This window comes from Mesoplodon mirus (genome assembly GCF_964341445.2).
Source record: "Mesoplodon mirus genome assembly, chromosome: 5".
Classification (NCBI taxonomy): domain Eukaryota; kingdom Metazoa; phylum Chordata; class Mammalia; order Artiodactyla; family Ziphiidae; genus Mesoplodon; species Mesoplodon mirus.
This window is the reverse complement of record NC_138980.1, coordinates 154,838,571-154,859,061: the sequence shown is the minus strand read 5'-3', so window position 1 is coordinate 154,859,061 and position 20,491 is coordinate 154,838,571. Positions and strand designations below refer to the sequence as shown.

The 20,491-nt window shown below is 43.8% G+C and overlaps 1 protein-coding gene across 2 annotated transcripts in view; it reads left to right on the top strand.

Annotated features, from left to right (window-relative positions):
• Positions 1-20,491, top strand: part of SKP2 (S-phase kinase associated protein 2) — a 32,763-nt gene that overhangs the window by 5,025 nt on the left and 7,247 nt on the right. The window contains exons 3-9 of one of the 2 annotated variants that reach the window (XM_082620680.1): positions 7,176-7,287; positions 9,482-9,625; positions 10,480-10,614; positions 12,095-12,193; positions 13,409-13,539; positions 19,720-19,771; positions 19,944-20,051. In XM_082620680.1, the coding sequence (XP_082476806.1) occupies positions 7,176-7,287; positions 9,482-9,625; positions 10,480-10,614; positions 12,095-12,193; positions 13,409-13,539; positions 19,720-19,771; positions 19,944-20,051 (781 nt within the window). The remainder of the gene's footprint in view (positions 1-7,175; positions 7,288-9,481; positions 9,626-10,479; positions 10,615-12,094; positions 12,194-13,408; positions 13,540-19,719; positions 19,772-19,943; positions 20,052-20,491) is intronic. The other variant, XM_082620681.1, reaches the window with a different exon arrangement.

Here is a 20,491-nt window from a genome sequence, read left to right as displayed (position 1 = left end):
CTCCCGAAACTCAGCTCTGAAAGAGCCTTTACAGGACCCTCCCAAGCACCTTTCTTTGCCCTCTAGCTTCCTTTCATTCATTCAGCAAATGCTGATGGAGCATCATTCTAGAGGTTGGGCATACAGCAGTGAACTTAACGGACCAAAGATCCTGCTCTCCTAGAGCTTGTACCCTGTGCCTAATCCTCCAAATCCCCATTTCCATGGTTTCTTAGTTACTCTTCCCACATCCCAGGGTTGAGCATAGAAATATGGGGTTGAGAGGGGTCATCGAGGACCCCTGTTTTAGTTTTTTCCTGTTTTGCTTTTTTCAGTTTTGTCTAGCCAGCCAAAAAATAAAAATAAAAAACCCAGAATACCAAGAGCTAGCATAGTCTAGTGTTTCTCTTAATGATTTATAGGAAGAGGAAGGAAACCTCATCCCGGATGGCAGAATCTGTTTGTAGTTTCCCAGAAAGGAAGCATGGGTTGTTAATACTTAAAACAAGCTAGCAAAAGCATGAACATGAGGTGAGCCTCCACCCTTAAAAAACAAACAAACAAACAAACAAAAACCCCGGAAAACAGTAGATGTGAATACCTGTACCTGCTTTTGCGTCACGTATAATTGTTTATCTGTGCTTAAAGAGACGGGTGGCCTTAAGGATCAAAGACTGAGGTGACTTTGGAGTTTGAATTTGCATCTGAGTATAGGGGATGTTCCAAGAAATAAACATGTCGAGTAAGATGTTACCTATACTGCAAAGTCCTAATGCATCGAAAACTCTTCAACCAGCACTGTTTCCAGAGGACTTCAAGAGGCATGGGAGGTGATGAGGTTACAGAAGTGGACAGCTGGCTTTACACCAGAGGAATAAGTGATGATACTGGTGGCTGAGGGTGGTGACTAGCAAGTTTGTGAATCTGGCCAGTTTTCACCTTTCGTGGCTCCGAAGTATGTTGAACTGCTTCTATGTCGTTGAAGACTGGAGTCCATGGGGTTAATTCTTTTCCTTACTGTGCAGGTCTGGTGTGCAGCCTTAGAGGGTTTAGAAGAAGTGAGTGGAAGAAAGACCTGCTCTGGACTTTCTCATCCTCTCTGGGCAGACAGACCAGGCAGCAGTGTAGTGAGGAATCCAGGAAACAGATGGTTGATGTTTTGAGAATTAAATATGGCAAGTAAAATTAGATTAAGCATATCCCAAGCCTGGATACCAGCCCCTGGGGCAGCTACATGAAGACAGAATCTGCCTCTTCTGCTGGAACAGCACCCAGTTTCAGGCTGTGAAACGCCCCCTGCCCCGCCCCCTGGCCTTCACCCCTACCAGGGGCCCTAGAATCAGTGACCGTGTGGTCCTGTGATCGGCTCCATGGAGCCCTGGGGGCTTGGCTGCTCGCAGAGGCTGTGCATTTTCTCGGCCGGCCGTTGCGCCTTCCATCTGCTCGCTGACCCGCTGAGAGCTCTCGGCATCTTTGTCTTGCTCCCTCTCCCCTCTCCCCTCCCTCCCAAGCCCTGATGGATTCCTTTTTCCATAGCAAGTCAGATTGAATTCTCACCTTTTAAAACAACTTGTAGAAAATTACGTACTCAGAATAGGAGAGAGAATCCTAGGGTAGAAAGAGGGCAGGATTTGGAGTCAGACCTGGGTTTGGATTCCCAGTCTGCCATTTGCTGGTTGTGTGACCTGTCCCTTTAGTCACAGTTACATCTTCTCGTGAAGCCCCTCCCCCCCACCTCCAAGACTGCTCATGTGCTGACAGAGGACACTACCTGTGTCCCCGGGTTTCTGTCTTTAGCCTCATCCCCCCAAACACCTACAGGGCCGTGCCATTCCTTTGCAGGTACTGTGCCCCGTGCCACCTGGCCAGCCTTCAGACATCCTCCTCTGTGGCTCCGTGCCTGCACCTCAGGACGTGGGGTTTGGAAACACACAGAAGAGACCCACGTTGGCCTCTTGGCTCTGCGACCTAATCGTTGATAGCACCTTGGTGAGGTTAATCAATAACCCCGCTAAGACAAGTTTCCTCATCTATAAAACGGGATACTACGACTTAGGACACGGACACATTAGAATCTGTGTGCATTAATGTCTGAGACTTTTTAGGGCTCTCAGTAAATGGCAGTTTTAAATGTCAGGTTATGTTTTTGTTTATTTGTTTGTCTCCCACGGAGGCCACCAGGCAGGGACTGTGCTTACACACCCGTGCATGAGTTAGTCACCCAGGAATGTATATTGAAGTGGAGCCCTAGGCCAGCCTTGTCATTTTACAAATGAGGAAACTGGTCCTAGGAGGCCGACAGTCTTGCCTGTCTATAAAATAAAGCCAGCATTCTTCTCTTGGGTGTCAGTCATTCCTTTGTGTCATATCAGTTGAGTACTTGCTAATGTTCATCGCCAGGTTTGTCCTAGGCACCAGGTGTAGCAGTTAATCGGCGGAGGAAGGTTAACCAGTCACACAGGCACAGAATTAGCACATTCACAGTTTGCGTGAAGGCGGAGTCAAAGGTATAATGCATTGAGCAATGATTTAGTGAATGCCTGTTATGTGTCAGGTATTGTGCTGGGTGATAGATGTGCAAATCTGGGTATGGCGGCTGTGGTGGTGACCTGGGAATGCTTCTCTGAGAGAGTGACACTTAAGCTGAGGTCTGAAGGATGGCTAGGAGTTGGGCAGGTGAAGAGGGACGTTGCAGTGCAAAGCCCTCCTAATTCTAGACTTAGCTTACTTGTGTGGCTTCGTTGCCTGGCTTTGCTCTCCTTGGAAAACATCTGCATTCATCGCTTGCCACATTTTCCTTCTAGCATTTGAATTACTGATCTCATATTCTAATTGTTCTTGATTTCTTATGTCTTTCTCATAAAATGGGAAGCATCAAGTTCACTAATTTATTTATTTCTCCTGCCCTACACTTCATAACAAGCTTCCCTATTTCCTTTCCTCACCATCTTTGGTAGACAATTTGGTGTCTCATCCATAGCTCCTTGAAGGTCACCATTCCCTTTTTTTTTTTTTTAATATATATATATATATATTTATTTATTATTTATGGCTGTGTTGGGTCTTCGTTTCTGTGCGAGGGCTTTCTCCAGTTGTGGCAAGTGGGGGCCACTCTTCATCGCGGTGCGCGGGCCTCTCACTATTGCAGCTTCTCTTGTTGCGGAACACAGGCTCCAGACGCGCAGGTTCAGTAGTTGTGGCTCACGGGCCTAGTTGCTCCGCGGCATGCGGGATCCTCCCAGACCAGGGCTCGAACCCGTGTCCCCTGCATTGGCAGGCAGACTGTCAACCACTGCACCACCAGGGAAACCCCCGCCATTCCCTTTTATGCTGAAGGCTTTCTCTTGCATGTAGATGACACTGTGTTTGAGGGCTTTCTCTGGGCAGAGGTGCTAGGCAGTCAACATTCCTGCCCTCTCCCAGAAGCCGCCAACCAATGACTGACAGCAGTTGGTGGATTAATGCCCCAGCACCTGTGCCCTTGGCTGGGACCACTCTGGGGCAGGTGCCATATGCTTCCCTGGAGTGCCCTGCAGATTTGAAGCCCAGTGGCCCATAGCGGTAATCTGCTTATTCACGTACCCAGATTGGCTTCCTGCCCTTCCATGCCTCGCTTCACGCTTTCCAGCACTTCTGAGGTCACTTCCCAAAGAAACTAGTTCATGTCCTCAGGATCTGCTTCTGGGGATCCCAAACTTGGGTAGAGGACAGTTTGGGGGTCTCAGTAAATCATACCAGGCAGCCCTTGTCCAAACCCTACCCCCACCGTGGATGTTTTCACGTAGGTGAAAATTCCAAGCAGCATTGAAAAGAAAAGGTTACAAGAGGAAAATGTACAGATTTCATGGAGAAAGGAGAGGAATAGAGGCAAGAAAGAAAGTCTGACTCTCCGCTGCTTAACCTCTTGTCATAAGTTATTTAATCTTCATAGTGAACAACTTTGCAAGATAAACCTTCTGATTCCCATTCCTGCAGATGAAGAAACCGAGCCCCAGAGGGATTAAGTAACTTGCCTAAGGTTCGTAGTCTTGGAGCAATGTAGTCGAATTCTAGTCGAAGCTGTGCTCCTTCCTCAATCCGGTAGTCCTCACACTTGTGGCGGGGGTCAAGCACATGGTGTCAGGATGGTCTGTGCAGATTGTAGTAAAAATCTCAACACGTTAGGTTCGAAGTGACTAAGTGTGAGTTTTTTTGCCGAATGAAATGCCAGCCTCTGATCTGTGTATGCAAGAAGCAGCAGAGGTCAGGGAGTTCAGAAGAGTTAATGGAAGAAAAACTTTTCTCCAATTTGGGGAGCAGGACAGGAGCCCTGTTGGAGAAGCTCTGTCCACACTGACCTTGGACCAGGAGCTGTGTGGCAGTGATGGAGGTTTGTTGGAGCTACCTGCCCAGAACATGGTCCAGGCTCAGCGTGGATGATGTATCTGCCTTCCTCCGTCTGCTCCTAGGTTTCAGAGCCTCAGTCAGTCCTTTATTTTATTCTCTAGAGAGGGAGGGGCAGGGGTTCATTGAGCAGCTGCATCTCTCCTCCTCATTTTTCCATAGAGGCTACTTCCTTGACTACTGCTCCACCCCATACCCTGCACAGCACAGCACAGCACCCCGAACCCCACTGCAGCCCATGGTGATACTTGCTTGGAATTTCCTGTTTATTTATCCGTGTCTCTGAAAGTCTGAGCAGATCATGCCTTGTTCATCTTTGTCTGTAGAACAGATCCCAGCATATAGTACATGTTCAGTAAATATATGAATGGATGAATGTATCAGACATTGTGTCCTTAGAATACAAAGACTGTTTAAAAAAAAGAAAAAAAAATCAGGTTCTCATTCTCAAGAACTCATGGCCTTGTGGGGGCCTACACAGGTGAGTAAGCAAATAATGAAATCGTGGTTAAAAAAGCCACCTGTTCTTGGTGATGTCATGGGAGGTCGTCCATAGGAGTTGGGGCATTAATGGCCATTTGATGTTAAATTAATAGCATTCGGGGGCGGGCACAGCATGTACAGAGGCATTGAGATGTGACGAAGAATGACTCATTCTGAGAATTCCAAGTAGCTCCAAATGGCTGGAACATATTTCTAGATAATGAACCTAGAAAAATAAGTGGGGCACTGCCAGAAAGCTTTGAATTTCATGCTAAGCAGTATAGACTTTAGACTGAATATTCAAGGGACACCACTTGAAGGGTCTCATTGAGGGACGGGCACGGACGTTTTCAAAAGATTGCCCAGGAATAGGAGAAAAGAGTCGGACTGCCATGTTTATCACTCTCCTCCATGCTGTCTCCAGCTCTCCATCGTGTTCTCCACAGAGCCTGGTGTAATGTCCGTGTTCAGTAAATACTGACACCTTTTAAATGGGGAGGTGGGAGTGTTAGGTTTCTCCAGTGACACTGAACAAATAGGAGATATAGGGAGATTTATTAATAAGGGATTGGCTTGCGTAGTCCTGGAAGCTGAAAAGTCCCAAGATCTTCAGTCCCAAAGACCTGAGACCCCGCAGAGCAGATGGTACAAGTTTCAATCCAGGTCTGAAGGCAGGAGGAGACCCAGGTCCCAGCTCAAAGACAGGAGAGAGAGACAGTTCTCCGTTCATCAGCCTTTTGGTCTAACCTGACCTTGGATTGGATGAGGCAAGCCCACAACTGGGGAAGGCAATCTGCTTCTCTCAGTCCATTGATCAAATGTTCATCTCATCCTGAAACATCCTCACAGAGATGCCCAGAATAGTGTTTAACCAAAATATCTGGGCACCCCCTGACCCAGTCAAGTTGATACTAAAATTAATCCTCACAGAGAGGAGAGGATAGCGCTAGAATTGGTAGAGCAGATGGATTGGAGGTAGAGACTGAGAAGGCAAGTTATTGAACTCATCTCACCACTCTAAATCTAATCTAAATCACTCAGTATTTCTTTGGTGCATTCTTATTTCCTTCTAGGCCATTGTCATGTTAACCCGATCTTGTGGGTTATTCTGTACATTCCTATGTGAGAGTTTAATACTTGTTGAATAGCTGTTTAGAGTTTGCTTTTATAAGGCTAAGACAACTGGTTTTCCTGAATCCACCTTTTTCTCCCTCCAGTTTATTCTGCGCACAGCAGCCAGAGTGATCCGTTTAAAACCTCCGTGAGACGCTGTCATTCCCGTGCTCAGAACCCCCTTCCGAGTCAAAGCTGAGGCTCCTCCAACCCTGCCTGACCCGGCCCCCCCCACCCCTCTGACCTCTTCCATCATTCCCGCAACTTGCTCACTCTGTTCTACACTGGCCTCCTTGCTGTTCCTTAAAACAGACATGCTGTTCCTGCACCTCGAACACAGCCCAGAGACTCACAAGGCTGGCCCCCTCTCTGTTCAGCCTTTGCTCAGGGATCACCGGCTCGGTAAGGTCTTCCCTGGCCGCTGTGCTCAGACTTTGAGCACTGGCCCCCGTACTCCCCATCCTGTCCTTTACCCCACGTAAGTTTTCTGCACAGCACTAATCAATTTTAACATATCATGTACTTTTTAACATATTGAACAATTTTTAGAGTATCATCTAATATCATATGATCGTTTCCTCCCACCGGAATGTAAGTTCCATGAAAAAGTATTCTGTCTGTCTTGTTTTCTGCTTTCGCCCCAACACCTGAAACAATCCCTGGCGTCCGAGTTAAGTGCTCAGTACATATTTGTTGAATTAATAGATGAGAACACCCTTTTGATATTGCACTTTTAGGTAAATTGACTTCTGAGTGCTTTCTGTAAACCTGAAAGAAGAGGGAGGAAGGTTCGTTTGCCTTTTAAATAAGGTCACTACTTGATAAACCCACCACTGAATCCACTTCAGAGAGAAGTGAGGCGTCCCTTAGCAACCAAAAGCATCGTGATGTCTTAGACATTGCTGTCTGAGATCTGAGCGGTGTGGGGCTTGCCTAAGACTGGCTGGTGGGCACTGAAGAGAAGAATGTTATGAAAAGTATTCTTGAGATTCTCTTTTCTCCTTTGCTGAGAAAGTATGGTACCCACTTCAGGGTACATAGACAGTGGGTGAACAGAAAAACATTTGTGAGGATGAGGAATTCATTTAGCATTAAATTCCCCTGTTTAAGCTACGTGTTGTATATGCTTTAAGTGCATGAAAAGGCTCAGTAGACTTGATAGGGCAAGAGAATGGTGATGGGAAGACACTTTTTTTTTTCTATTTTTCCCCTCAAAGGTGTTTCATGGGACTCCCTTCCAGACGAGCTGCTCTTAGGAATCTTCTCCTGTCTGTGCCTCCCTGAACTTCTGAAAGTCTCCAGTGTTTGTAAGAGATGGTATCATCTAGCGTAAGTATTTTTCACCCCTTCTGCTATAGGTGGAGGAGGAGAAAAGAAGGGTTATTTATTTATTCATTTGGGCCTGGTGAAACTGAAAACCAAGAAAAATATAGCAGCACAAAGCAAACTAGGTATCTTTTCCCTTTTATTAATAATCAGTGTCTTATTTCAGAGTGAAGGGAGGGAGCTACCGGAAATGACTTCCCCCATTTCTGAAAACCTCCTTTCCCTGTATTCGGTGTAGCCCCGTGTTTATCGGGCAACGTACCGAGAGTGAGGGGAGTGATGGGCGTGCGCGAAGGCATAGCTGCTGCCCACCCGCCGGCTGGGCTGGGCCGTGAGTGCAGTGAGAGAGAACTCGAGGCTCTGGCATTCGACCTGAGTGGGAAGCCAGCCTCTGCCGCTTAGGCTTTGGGGCACCTGAGCGAGGTTCTTGACACTTCTGAGTTTCAGTCCCGCCCGCCATATATTAAATGGGGGTGACGGTACCTTCAGGACAGCGCCGCTGTGAGGATGCGGTATAGAGATGCCAGGGCAGTGCTCAGCTCGTAGAAACGTTCAGTGCGTGGCAGTTCAGTGCGTGGCAGCCGACAGTTGTTGGGGTTTTTGTTGGTTCAGGGGCAGCACTTTTCAAGCGTGGACGGTGAGCTGCGCAGGGGGAGTCTTGGTGAGCTGGGACGGCAGTAAAGGGCCAGAAGCGGCAGGGGGGGAGGGGAGATGACTGCCTTTCCATCTTCACCTTTTCTCCTACCCATTAACCTCTGTGCATGCTTTGCTTTGTGCTTAAAGGCCATCTGTCTCTCTTCTCCCTCCACACATCTAGGACTCTCGTTGTGAGAGAGCAGGAGCCCCTACCCTTCCATTCACGGGTGTGCTGGAAATAAGACCCTCTAGGTATTTACAGCAGTGGGCTACAGCCGTCCCTTGGTATCCACTGGGTATTGGTTCCAGGACCTCCTGTGGATACCAAAATCCACGGATGCTCAGGTCCCTTATATAAAATGGCGTAGGACAGTCTGTCTCTGTATCCGGGGATGTGTGGTTGCTTGAATCCGCGAATGTGGAACCCGTGAATAGGGAGGGCTGACTGTATCTGCTTAGAATAGCCACAGAGAGGTCTGCACACCTGGAATACTGGAGCAGGTAAATGGTGGTTGACTTTCACTTATCCTCGCCCAAGTGACCCCATCTTGATTTTCTTTTATGCCAGCTGTCTTCTCCATGCAGAGTCTATTAATCTTCATTTCAACTGCCATAAAAGTTATAACTGACATTTATTAGGCACTTGTTATATGCCAGGCACTACAGTCCTGCCTTCTTAACAAGAGAGGTTGAATAACATGTTGACAATTTGTGTAGAATTATTTCGAAGCTCTAGCCAGTGGTCTGCAAGCAGTATTAAAAAGTAAAATTCTTGTAGATATTTAAAATGTCTCCTCATGGGCTTGATCTCATGTTTTCTTTTTTGTTAAATTGAATTAATCTCTGGGTATTAAAGCTTTATCGTGTTGTTTCGTACATTTTGGCGCCTCGTTTTTGCTTCAGAAACACTATCTAAAATCTAAATAATATTTTTACCTTTTTCCTTCCCATTAGTTCATATGTATATACCTATATTTTTGTGCATATATATATATTTTTTTTAAGCTTTTAAGATATTGTAAAACAGAGCTGAACTATGACTTTTTCCTAATAGATATCTGATAACTATGTCTCATAATAAAGTCGTAAAAACTTTCCTTCTTTTAGGTACGTTTACACGTTCGTTAGGGTAATAGAGATAGCCTGTTTATGCTTCACAAAAATGGCAAGTGGGATCATTTGGGCCATTTTGAACCTATCTACTCGTTCGATAATCAGTTGAGTGATTTGCACAATCATTTTTTAAATTATCGAATTGATTTGAATCCTGCAATTGTATTCTGTGGTTCTAGATCATTGCATTGCACCTGATAGCATTGAACCAGCTAAATTGGAAAAAAACCATATAAAGAGGAAAATAAAAGCTTATCCGTGATATGACCAAGAGCTATTCAATAATGCCTTAAAAATATCATAGGTAATTGTATAGTCAAAAACAAAGATGCCTTCGGAATTTGCTTCAAGGCGATTTAGTGGCCGTGTCCTCACATTAGTAACGGTGTCGAGGGCCTCCAGTAACCAGTGCCCCGGCTTACCAAACACAGCACCTCCTCTTTTCCAGGTTTGACGAGTCTCTCTGGCAGACCTTAGACCTCACGGGCAGAAACCTCCACCCAGATGTGGTTGGTCGGCTGCTGTCTCGAGGGGTGGTTGCCTTCCGCTGCCCACGATCGTTTATGGACCAACCGTTTGTTGAACGTTTCAGGTAAGAAAGGAAAATCCCTGGAAAATCTTGGGATGGAAAACAGACCAAAATGTCTTTTTTCCTGTATTCAGCTGTATGCCCTATGACAGGTGATCTGTGCATAATGGAGAGTTAGTTGCATATCTTGCCGTGTAGCCTTTGTGTTGAAACGTGGCACAGGTTTCAGTGACATCATTCCCATTTTAACTCAGGGTTGCTCTTGGGCTCTTCCCAGGGTCTTAGATGCACTTGGGGTCCTCAGCTGATGGGTGTCCGGAGTCCCATGAGGCAGGAGCCAAGCAGAACCCTCACCAGCAGATGCAAGGCAGCCTAGCTATTTCCCCACTGCCTTTTTTTTTTTTTTTTTTTTTTTACGTTACGTGGGCCTCTCACTGTTGTGGCCTCTCCCGTTGTGGAGCACAGGCACCGGACGCGCAGGCTCAGCGGCCATGGCTCACGGGCCCAGCCGCTCCACGGCATGTGGGATCTTCCCGGACCGGGGCACGAACCCGCGTCCCCTGCATCGGCAGGCGGACTCTCAACCACTGCGCCACCAGGGAAGCCCGGCATAACCTTTTTGTCATCCACATCCAGCTCCTTCTCACCGTGCCCATTAATTAATTTTCTACGTGGGACTGTATTGGCACAACATCTGGACTTGGCGAAAAGCTCTTGAATTTTAAAACAAACGAGGGTGGGAATTAGCTAGTAGCAACTTATTTTATGACCAAAACTATAGCTAATATTTGAAATGCGTATTTAGGGTCTTGTCTGTGATGGACTGCCCAGGTGGGGAGGAAAAGGGGTCGGGTGTGATCTGGATTTGCTGGTGTGAGCTACCTTGTGGAACCTCTTTTTATTCCTTCTGTGTTCAGCCCTTTTCGTGTACAGCACGTGGACCTGTCAAACTCGGTGATCGATGCGTCTACCCTCCACGGCCTTCTGTCTCACTGCTCCAAGTTGCAGAATCTCAGCCTAGAAGGCCTACAGCTTTCGGATCCCATTGTCAAGTGAGTGGCAGCCAGGAGTGTGTCACAAAGGCAGTTGTTTTGTTAATTTTGTTTCCTGAGTGTACCTGGGGTGTCCTGTCCATATCCAGATAGACTCAGAAGATATCCAGTGCAGTGTTCCAGCTTCTGCAAAACTTTCCAGGACTCACCTAGGCAACCAACGTTTGCATGCTAACTATATTGCCAGGGCTCGTGCTAGGTTCTAGACATACAGGGATGAATCAAGGCATGGTCCCTCCCTCATTCATGGGAGAAACAGGTAATTACGGTGCTGTGTGTTTGTTAGGTGCGTTGGCGAATATGTGGCAACACACAGAGACCTAATTAAATTTCGAGAAGGCAGCCTTCTCAGAGGAAGTGACTGTTAAGCTGAGTATTGAAAATATGTAGGTAGGAGTTCTTCCCATGGTATGGGGAAGGAAGCAGTCTGGTTGGGTCTAAACTCTGAAGTGGTCGGGAATTGCTGGAGCATGGGGCTCAGGGAGGTGACAGGTGAGGGTGGTCAGGGACCAGCTCATAGTGGAGTGGGCCCCTGCCACGCTGGAAGAAGTCCGGATTCTGTTGTGCGCTGTAAAGAGGGAAGCGTGGTGAAGAGAGGAGAGTGGTTCTGAGGACGGAAGGAACATGTCAAAGTTTAATTTTAGAAAATTAACTCACTGAGCATCTCAGAGGGTCAGTCAGACATAAAAGAAACTAGATTAGTTAAGATACTGTTGTATTCATTCAGGTAAGAAATGATGACGCCTGATGGGAAAAAATAGAATAATGATAATAATAGCAGCTATCATTTATTGAGCACGTACCATGTGCCAGATACTAGATTCTTTAGAGGTATTCTAAAGAATTAGAATTAGAGGTATTAATCCTCACAGCAACCCCATGAAATATGTTCTTATTGTTCCCTTTTTACAGATGTGGAAACTGAGGATCAGAGAGGCTGAATAACTTGTCCAAGGTCACACAGTTAATAGGTGGCAGAACCAAGATTTGAACCTGACAATATAGTATGATTCCAGAACTCTCACTCTTAATCACTATTTCACTAACATGAGGCATTTGGGAATGTAGAGAAGAGGGCAAGATTGAAAGAACCTAGTGACTTTATAAGTAGAAGTTTACCAATTGTGGGTGAAATGGAAAAATATTTATTTCATTGCTGGGTGGTTGTTTTTTTTTTTAAGTACATTGATCCGTGTTTGTTGTGCACTTACTCTCTGTGCCAGGCACTGTTAAGGCCTTTATTACATTATATCATTTAATTTTAACAACCCTACCAAAAACGTACTGATGTTGCCATTTCACAGATGATAAACTAAGGCAAAACGTCCTGCTTGGTGTCATCCAGATAGTAAGATGTGAATTTAAACTCACTTCTGACTCAGAGGCCTGTGTGCTCTTAACTATCTCACTTGGCCTCATGCTTGTTGATTGAGTAAGAGTGTCTTGTTGGTGTTCTTATGACTTTGTCTTCTTTCTCCAGTAATCTTGCTCAGAACACAAATTTAGTGCGATTAAACCTTTCTGGGTGTTCTGGATTCTCTGAATCTGCCCTGAAGACCTTACTGAGCAGCTGTTGCAGGTAGGAGAGATTTGAGATTTTGATTATAGAACTGTTGTTTCAAATATACAGTTATCTTTCACATCAGAATAGAATCAAGGAAAATTTTTATGCTATACCTAACTCTCCAAGCTCTTGATTTGGATAATGCAATGCCTTTTGCCCTCCAAACTTTCCATCCAAACTCAGAAGCCAAATCGATTAAGTTTCCAAAGGATACTTGTGTAGTGATCCCTTTTTTTTCTGTGACTATTAAAATACAGAAAATGTAGTAGTGTGTTTATCAACAATATGTACAAACGGTATCTGTTTATACCTGATTGTACGGTCAGGCGTTTTTCCCTATAATATCCGTAGACCTAACTTAACAGTTTGGATTAAATTTGTTATTGCAAAATACACCATGAATTTGGGTGATTCCATTAAAAACATCTTTTATATTATGTAGTAATGTCAGTATATAAATAAGGTTACAGAGTTATAGAAATTAATAAATGAGGGGGGACATGGTTCACAGAATACCCAGTACTGTGTGTGTGTCTGTGTCTGTGTCCTTTTTAATATCCTTTGGTCTCTGTGCTAAGAGCATTGTACTTATTTCTACTTAATGATCTGTTGAAAGTAGATTGCCTTTGGATAAGAATGTTATCAATGAGATAAAATGGTAGCCCTACATGTTCTCAGCAGTGCCAGGATTGGGATGTATAGTTTAATGGTTGGACTCTTTCTCTGAAGCCCTCATTTGCTCAGTTAGCAGAGGCCCAATAAGGTAAAGTGGATTTTTGTAATGTCGGCATGTCTTTATTAGGAATCCCCGGTACAATCCAACAGTTTTTTAAAGCATCTCAGGCGCTTGTTCATACTGTGTAGTTGTTTGCTAACAACCCGGGTGATTGAGAAAGAAAGCATAGAGACTAGAATTTTTCCATCTAGTCCTGCAATGAGGTTTGAGCAGGAGAGGAGAGCGCTTCCCTCCTCTTCCAGAAGGGGGCAGCATTCACTAAGCCCTAGGCTCACATCCCCTGGCAAGTTTCTGGAACACACTGGAACAGGATGGGAGAAAGCAGTTTCAGGTGAGCGAATGTAGCTGCTTAGAGGAGCAGAGGTTCTGTGCAGAAAATGGTAAGGAATCGACGGCTTTGTATATTCTTGGTTTGCAGCTTTAGGCGGTGCTACGTCGAGAACTCATTCTGGGTAACGGTTTCATGCTTTCCTTATCACCCCTCTTGTGTGCAGATTGGATGAACTGAACCTCTCCTGGTGCTATGAATTCACTGAAAAGCATGTGCAGGTGGCTGTCGCACACGTGTCAGAGACTGTCACCCAGCTGAATCTCAGCGGGTACCGAAAGAATCTGCAGAGATCGGGTAAGACCTGGCGGGCTGCCGGCCCCTTAACCACAGCAGCCACGACAATAACAGCAGGTTTGATTTCTTGAGCATCTCCTAGGCGTGGTCCTCCATACGTTGTCTCATTTAATCCAGCGCATGTGTTCCTCTTCCTATTTTTCAGATGAGGTTGCAGCTGGCTGATCAGAAGGGTCAGGAAATGCCAACAGCTAGTGGGTAGCAGGGTTGGAATCCAGAATCTGAAAGTGGAAACCTTTATCCTTTAAAGCAATTTATGTTTAAGCAGAAGAAGTTCTTTTCATTAACTAAATTGTTAGGTAAAACCCCAACATAAAAATCGATCGGTGCAGCGTTTGATCAGTATTAAGCTGTGGTTCTCAACTGGGGATAATTTTGCCTGCAAGGGGACATTTGGCGAAGTCTGGAGACATTTTTGATTCTCACGGCTGCAGGGGTGTTACTGGCATCTAGTGGGTAGAAGCCAGGAATGCTGGTGAACAGCACACAGGACAGCAGAATAACACACCAAAAAGAATCTGGTCCTAAATGTCAGTAGCGCCAAGGTTGAAACACCCTATTTATAAACCCTCTTTCATATTTATAACTAACTCCTCTCAATTCAGTCTAAGAAGACAATGAGGTTTTTTAGATGAACACAGACATTTGAAATTGGGGTAATGTGTGACAAAGTCTTTATAAGCCTCAACGTTCAGTTATGCTTTGTCTTGTTTGTCTAATATTGACAGAATCTTAATTTGCAAAGATAAGTTTTTGCAAATCGCAAGGTTTTTTTTTATTAAAGTGTAATTGATATATAATATTATATAAGTTACAGGTGTACAATAGAGTGATTCACAACTTTTAAAGGTTATACTACTTTTATAGTTATTAAAAAGTATTGGCTATATTCCCCTGTTGTACAGTATATCCTTGTAGCTTATTTTATACCTAACAGTTTGTACCTCTTCATCCCCGACCCCTGTATTGTCCCTCACCCCTTCTGCTCCCCACTGGCCACCACTAGTTTGTTCCCTATATCTGTGAGTCTGCCTCTTTTTTGTTATATTCACTAGTTTGTTGTATTTTTTAGATTCCTCATATAAGTGATAGCATACAGTAGTTATCTTTCTCTGTCTGACTTATTTCACTTAGCATTTTAACAGTTCCCTTCGTGATCTCGGGCTGTGGGCTGCACAAAGCCTAGTTAAGCCAGCCACATACCTCAGCCCTACCCTCGTGTCTTGATGGTGGTGTCAGCTCATCTGAGTATAAGTGTTTTTATTTATTATAGTTTTTAATATACTTAAAAAGATTTGAACCAAACATTTGCAGAATGTGTCTAACAGAAAAATGTTCTGTTCTACATTTTTTCCCTTTAAACACAATTTTAAGTCTGGTTATAGTATTATATAGTCATTCTCAAATATACCCAAAACATGTAAAAACACAAAAACAAATCAGTAATCCCACTAACATTTTGCCAGTCTTTTTTCCTGTTAAAAAGTGTTTTTTTTAATGGGACATGGTGCATGGAATTCTTTGTATTTTTGTTTTGTTTTGTTTCAGGTAACCCTATTTTAGTAGCTACACAAATGTCATTTTCAGTGGCTTGTGATAGTCCATCAAATATATTTGTGTTGATTCATTCATAACTTATTCAGTTGATCTCGTTGTAATGAATGTTTAGAATCTTTGCAGTTTTTCCCTTTTTTTTTTTCTTTTTTGCGGTACGCGGGCCCCTCTCACTGTTGTGGCCTCTCCCATTGCAGAGCACAGGCTCCAGACGCGCAGGCTCAGTGGCCATGGCTCACGGGCCCAGCCGCTCTGCGGCATGTGGGATCCTCCCAGACCGGGGCATGAACCCGTGTCCCCTGCATCGGCAGGCGGACTCTCAACCACTGCGCCACCAGGGAAGCCCAGTTTTTCCCTTTTATAAACAGCTTTGGTACGGACAGAAGTGAACCTTTGAGCGCATTTCTAAGTGGAATTGCCAGCTCAGGGATTAGGTTCTGTTCTCAAGTTTTGGATAGTTCTTGCCAAGTTGCCTTCCAAGGATTTTAAACTCCCACCAGTGAGCATCCTCTTCACAGTGAATCCCACCCCTGGTTCTTCCCTCTTCATCCCCAAGAGAAGACAGTGCCCTATGTACATTTCTGCCCATATCTGAATTTCCCACTTCTTTATTGAGAGTTTTTCTGTAATGAACCAAGGTTCTGGGTGCAAGGTCGAGAACCTCTGCTGTAGGCAGACTGCTGTAAATTGTGTCCAAGTTTGGCTTAAAACCCTTTTCTTTGTTCCTCCGAAAAAGAACAAACGCCTTTTTACTGAGTTTTGGCAGGAATCATAGGTAGTAAAATCCTGTTTGATAGACACATTCAGGGCAAGGACAAAGACGCAGAGTAGAAGTTGAGGTGTTAGTTTCCTTAATTATACAGTGGGAGTCAAAGATTTTTAAATGGATGTCTTTAGCAGTGGCACACACTATTTCATTGTTTAGATGGTAATACAGATTTTGTATTTTAGCTTCAAGACCGGTGCCAGACCTCCTGGGGTCAAGTACCCACTCTGCCATTTACTGGGGAGCCTTGAGCAAGTCGCTTAACCTTTCTGTTCCTCCATTTCCTCATCAATAAAATGGAGATAACAGAACCCACCTCTTAGAGTAAGGAATAAATGGGTTAATACGTGTACAGGATGTTGAATTGTTCTTGGCACATAATGAGAGATCAGTAACAGTTGCCTGTTGATGTTTTCATTCTCTACCCAGATGAGCACTGAATGAGGTTTGGAGGACCTATCTGGTCTTGGATTTACTTGGGCTTCTCTAGCTAAAATTGTCTCTCTTTTAAAATGACAGGTTAGATTAGGTGGTTTCTAAGATCCCTTCTAACTCAAATGAAATGAAGGAGACAGTGAAGAGGAATCTTGGCAGGGACTGCTGTTTACTAACTCTTCCCACCGAGGGAAGACCGCGGCTTCAACAAGGGCTGGAGACAGAGACTGACCAGTTTTATCCCCCAAGGTTTCGTTCTTTCCCAGGTGGTGGCAAAATAAGATTGTATCTGGTTGTGGATTTTGTGGGTGGCTGGCTGGCTGATGAGATGATGGGTCCCTTCAAATTGTGCTGTGCACTTCTTCATTTTTTAGTGACTAATGAGACAAATTTATTCCAATTTATTGAGCCCCTATAATGCATAAAGCCCTGTTCAGACTTGGGAGGCGTGGCCTTGAACAGAACAGAGACAGTCATCCTTGTGAAGCTTCCATTCTGGTGGAGAAGCCAGACAATCAACAAGGAATTAAATGTGATAAAAGGAGGTGAAAATGCAAGGAGGAAGAACTGAAAGCAGAGTGCTCAGGTGGAGTGTGGCAGGTAGGGGGCTCTTTTCAGATGGAATGGTCAAAGAGAAGGCCTCCCTGAGGAAGTGACACTTGAGCACAGACCTGAAGGAGTGAGCCGTGTAGATATGTAAGGAAAGAACATTCTAGCACTAAGGACCGGCAAGTGCCTTTGGAGGAAAGTCACACATGCTACTTTGTAATCAGAAAATGAATCAATAAATGTTATTTATTTTTTTTAAATAGACAAACTTTATTAATGTGTGAGGTTTTTTCCTCTCGGTATGGGAGCCAGTGAAGGGGGAGGGATGCAAGGAGGACAGTGGTAGGAGCTGAGATAGCTGGGGGGTGCTCTCTAAGCCAAGGCAAAAGCGCTGTTTCCATTTCTTTTCCTGAGCAAGATGGGAAGCCATTGGAGTGTTTTGAGCAGGAGTGAAATGATCTGACTCACCTTTGAAGTCTCCTTCTGGTGCTGTGCTGGGAAAAGTCTGCTGGAGACTAGGGTGGTAACATTTGAGGAAGTACGAAGTGATCCGATTTCAGACACAGTTTGAAAGCTGACCTAACAGGATGTGGTAACAGATTGGATGTGGGATATGAGGAAGCAGTCAAGTACGACTCCCAGGGTTTTGGCTACAGCAACTGGATTGGTGAAGTTCCCACTTACTAAGATGGGGAAGACTTTAGGGAAGGAGCGGATTGAGAGGAGAAATCAAGCGTTTGGTTTTAGGCATAAATTTGAGATGCTTATCACATAGCCCAGTGGGCATGTTGAAAATGCAAGTCTAGGATTCAGGGGAGGGGAGGGGACTGAAGATGTAGCTGTGAGAAGGGGGAAAAAAAACCCTCAAACATTAATAAAATTTGTCTGTTTTTCAAAGTAAATAACACTGATTCATTTTCTGATTACAAAGTACGGCATGTGACTTTCTTCCAAATTCTGAAAAGTTATCTCTGATCCTACCATCATTGGTGACTGTAGTTAACATTTGGATTATTTTCTTCCAGGCTTCCAACCCCCAGCCCCCTTTCTTTCTGTGTGTGTTTGTGTGTAAATATGAGTTTGTGTGTTTTAACTAAATTGAGATTATAATGCACTTTATATTATTTGTTTTGTTTTCACTATACAACATATCCTGAGTATTTTTTCATGTCACAAAATGTTATTAAAAAGCTTTTTAAATTTATTTATTTATTTATGGCTGTGTTGGGTCTTCGTTTCTGTGCGAGGGCTTTCTCTAGTTGCGGCAAGCGGGGGCCACTCTTCATCGCGATGCGCGGGCCTCTCACTATGGCGGCCTCTCTTGTTGCGGAGCACAGGCTCCAGACGCACAGGCTCAGTAGTTGTGGCTCACGGGCCTAGTTGCGCCGCAGCATGTGGGATCTTCCCAGACCAGGGCTCGAACCCGTGTCCCCTGCATTGGCAGGCAGACTCTCAACCACTGCGCCACCAGGGAAGCCCTAAAAAGCTTTTTAATAGCTGCTATTAGCATTGTGTTCCATAGATTGGATGAAGGTTAACCTATTAAAGTAATCAGGGGAGGGGCTTTTGTAACTGTCACTACAATGAATATCTTAATGCATATCTCTAATTATTTTTCTAAAAGTGGAATTACTGAGCCAAAGAGCTAAGTGTGTAATACCCTGAACACTTTTTTTTAAAAAAAGATCAGTTCACTCAAAATAAAAAAATCAGGTCTTCTGAAAGGCTGCATAAAATTAAATATCCACTTTTAGTATATGGGGAGACCTGCTTTATGATAGTTCATCAATTCTGGGCATTATAATAGGATTTGTTTTTCATTTGAGGGCAGAAAAGCAATAATGTTATTTTGCATTTCTTGCTCCATTTTTATTATGTCTATATTTTGGAAAGTATCTGTTTATATTCTTTGCCCATTTTTTTTTAATATTCTTTATATAATAAGACCATTAACTCTGTTGGAAACATTCTCAGTTTTCTGATACCTCTTTAATTCTGCTTGTGTTCTGTTTTGCTTTAACATGGTAGAGTTTTTAAAAATGTGTGTAGCAGGGGACTTCCCTCGTAATCCAGTGGTTAAGACTCTGTGCTTCCAATGCAGGGGGCCAGGTTCGATCCCTGGTCAGGGAACCAAGATCCCACACGCTGCAACTAAGCCCGTGCACTGCAACTACTGAGCCTGCGTGCTGTAGAGCCTGCACACCGCAACTAGAGGAGCCCACGTGCCTCAATGAAGACCCAGCACAACCAAAATAAATAAATAAAAATAAAAATAATTTATGTAGTAAATTATCAGTGTTCCCTTTATGTTTTACTTTATGCTTAGAAACTCCTTACCTATCCCAAGATGCAACGAATAATTATTCATTTTTTCATTTGGAAGTTTTTAACATGTGGAATTTATTTGGATATTTTATTTGAGCTGGAGAAGTAAATTTTTTCCAGTTGTGGTAGCCATATTCTTTTTTAATAATCCATGATCTCCCCCACTGATTTTGAGTGGTACCTTTATGATATGTTGCTTGTTTATATATTGTGCTATTTGGTTTTGCTTTTTGCTATTGTGAATAGGACTTGTTTTTCCCTATTTCCAGCCAGCTATTGCTGGCACATAGATAAGCTAAGGAGTTTGTTTTCCAGTCATTTTACAGTTAGTTCTCTTACTGTGTATTTCCAGTAGTTTTTTCAGATGATTCTCTTGGATTTTCCAGGTAGAAAGTCTTATATGACAAGATGATAATTTTGTTTTTTGTCTCTAATAGTGAGTGACTCTAATTGCACCATTCTGAATTTCCAGCACAATGTGAAATGAAGTATTAACAGCAGGGATCCTTGTCTGATTCCTCATTTGATAATGACCATCATTTTTTTTCTAGATGTCTCTACCTTAGTTGGAAGATGTCCCAGTCTTGTCCACCTAGACTTAAGGTATGTTTTTATTTAAGACAAAAAATTTTTTAAAAAATGAAAATTCATGACTGCTCACTGAATGAAGAAAGGATCTTAATATGTTGAATTGAAGGAACTAAGTGATAAGGCTATTCCTGTCTTCTCCATCTGGGATTGATGGCTAGATTTTAAATTTTTCCTTCTGTTACAGCGATAGTGTCATGCTGAAAAGTGACTGCTTTCCGGAATTTTTCCAGCTCAACTACCTCCAACACCTATCACTCAGTCGGTGCTATGACATAATACCTGAAACTTTACTGTAAGTACTTCTGTTTTCTAAAGCAAGCAGAGGGCAGGGACCAAAAGAGATGTCCCTTGGTGGTAAAATCCATTATTAACGGCAGATGTTTAAAACTTACTTAAACATCAAATTAGTGTACCACACACTGGTTAGGAAAGACTAGCAAAATAGAAAAACCAAGGCAAAATTTTTTGCTTAAAATGTCTAGTAAAGTTGAGTGGATTGAGGTAGTTTACTAAACGTTTATTTAGCTGTGAGCGAGTTTAAATATTAGAATACTGTACTAGTACTTGTGGAGAACTTACAAAAGTGGGAGAAGATAGCCTTTACTCCCAGGAAGCTCAGATTATATGACGGGGTAGGCAGACCCAGTGTGTGCGTGTGTGTGCGTGCGTGCCTGTGTGTGTTTCCGAAACTTTTCAAGTCTACTAGAGTTGACTCCAAAAGCCTTCATCTGA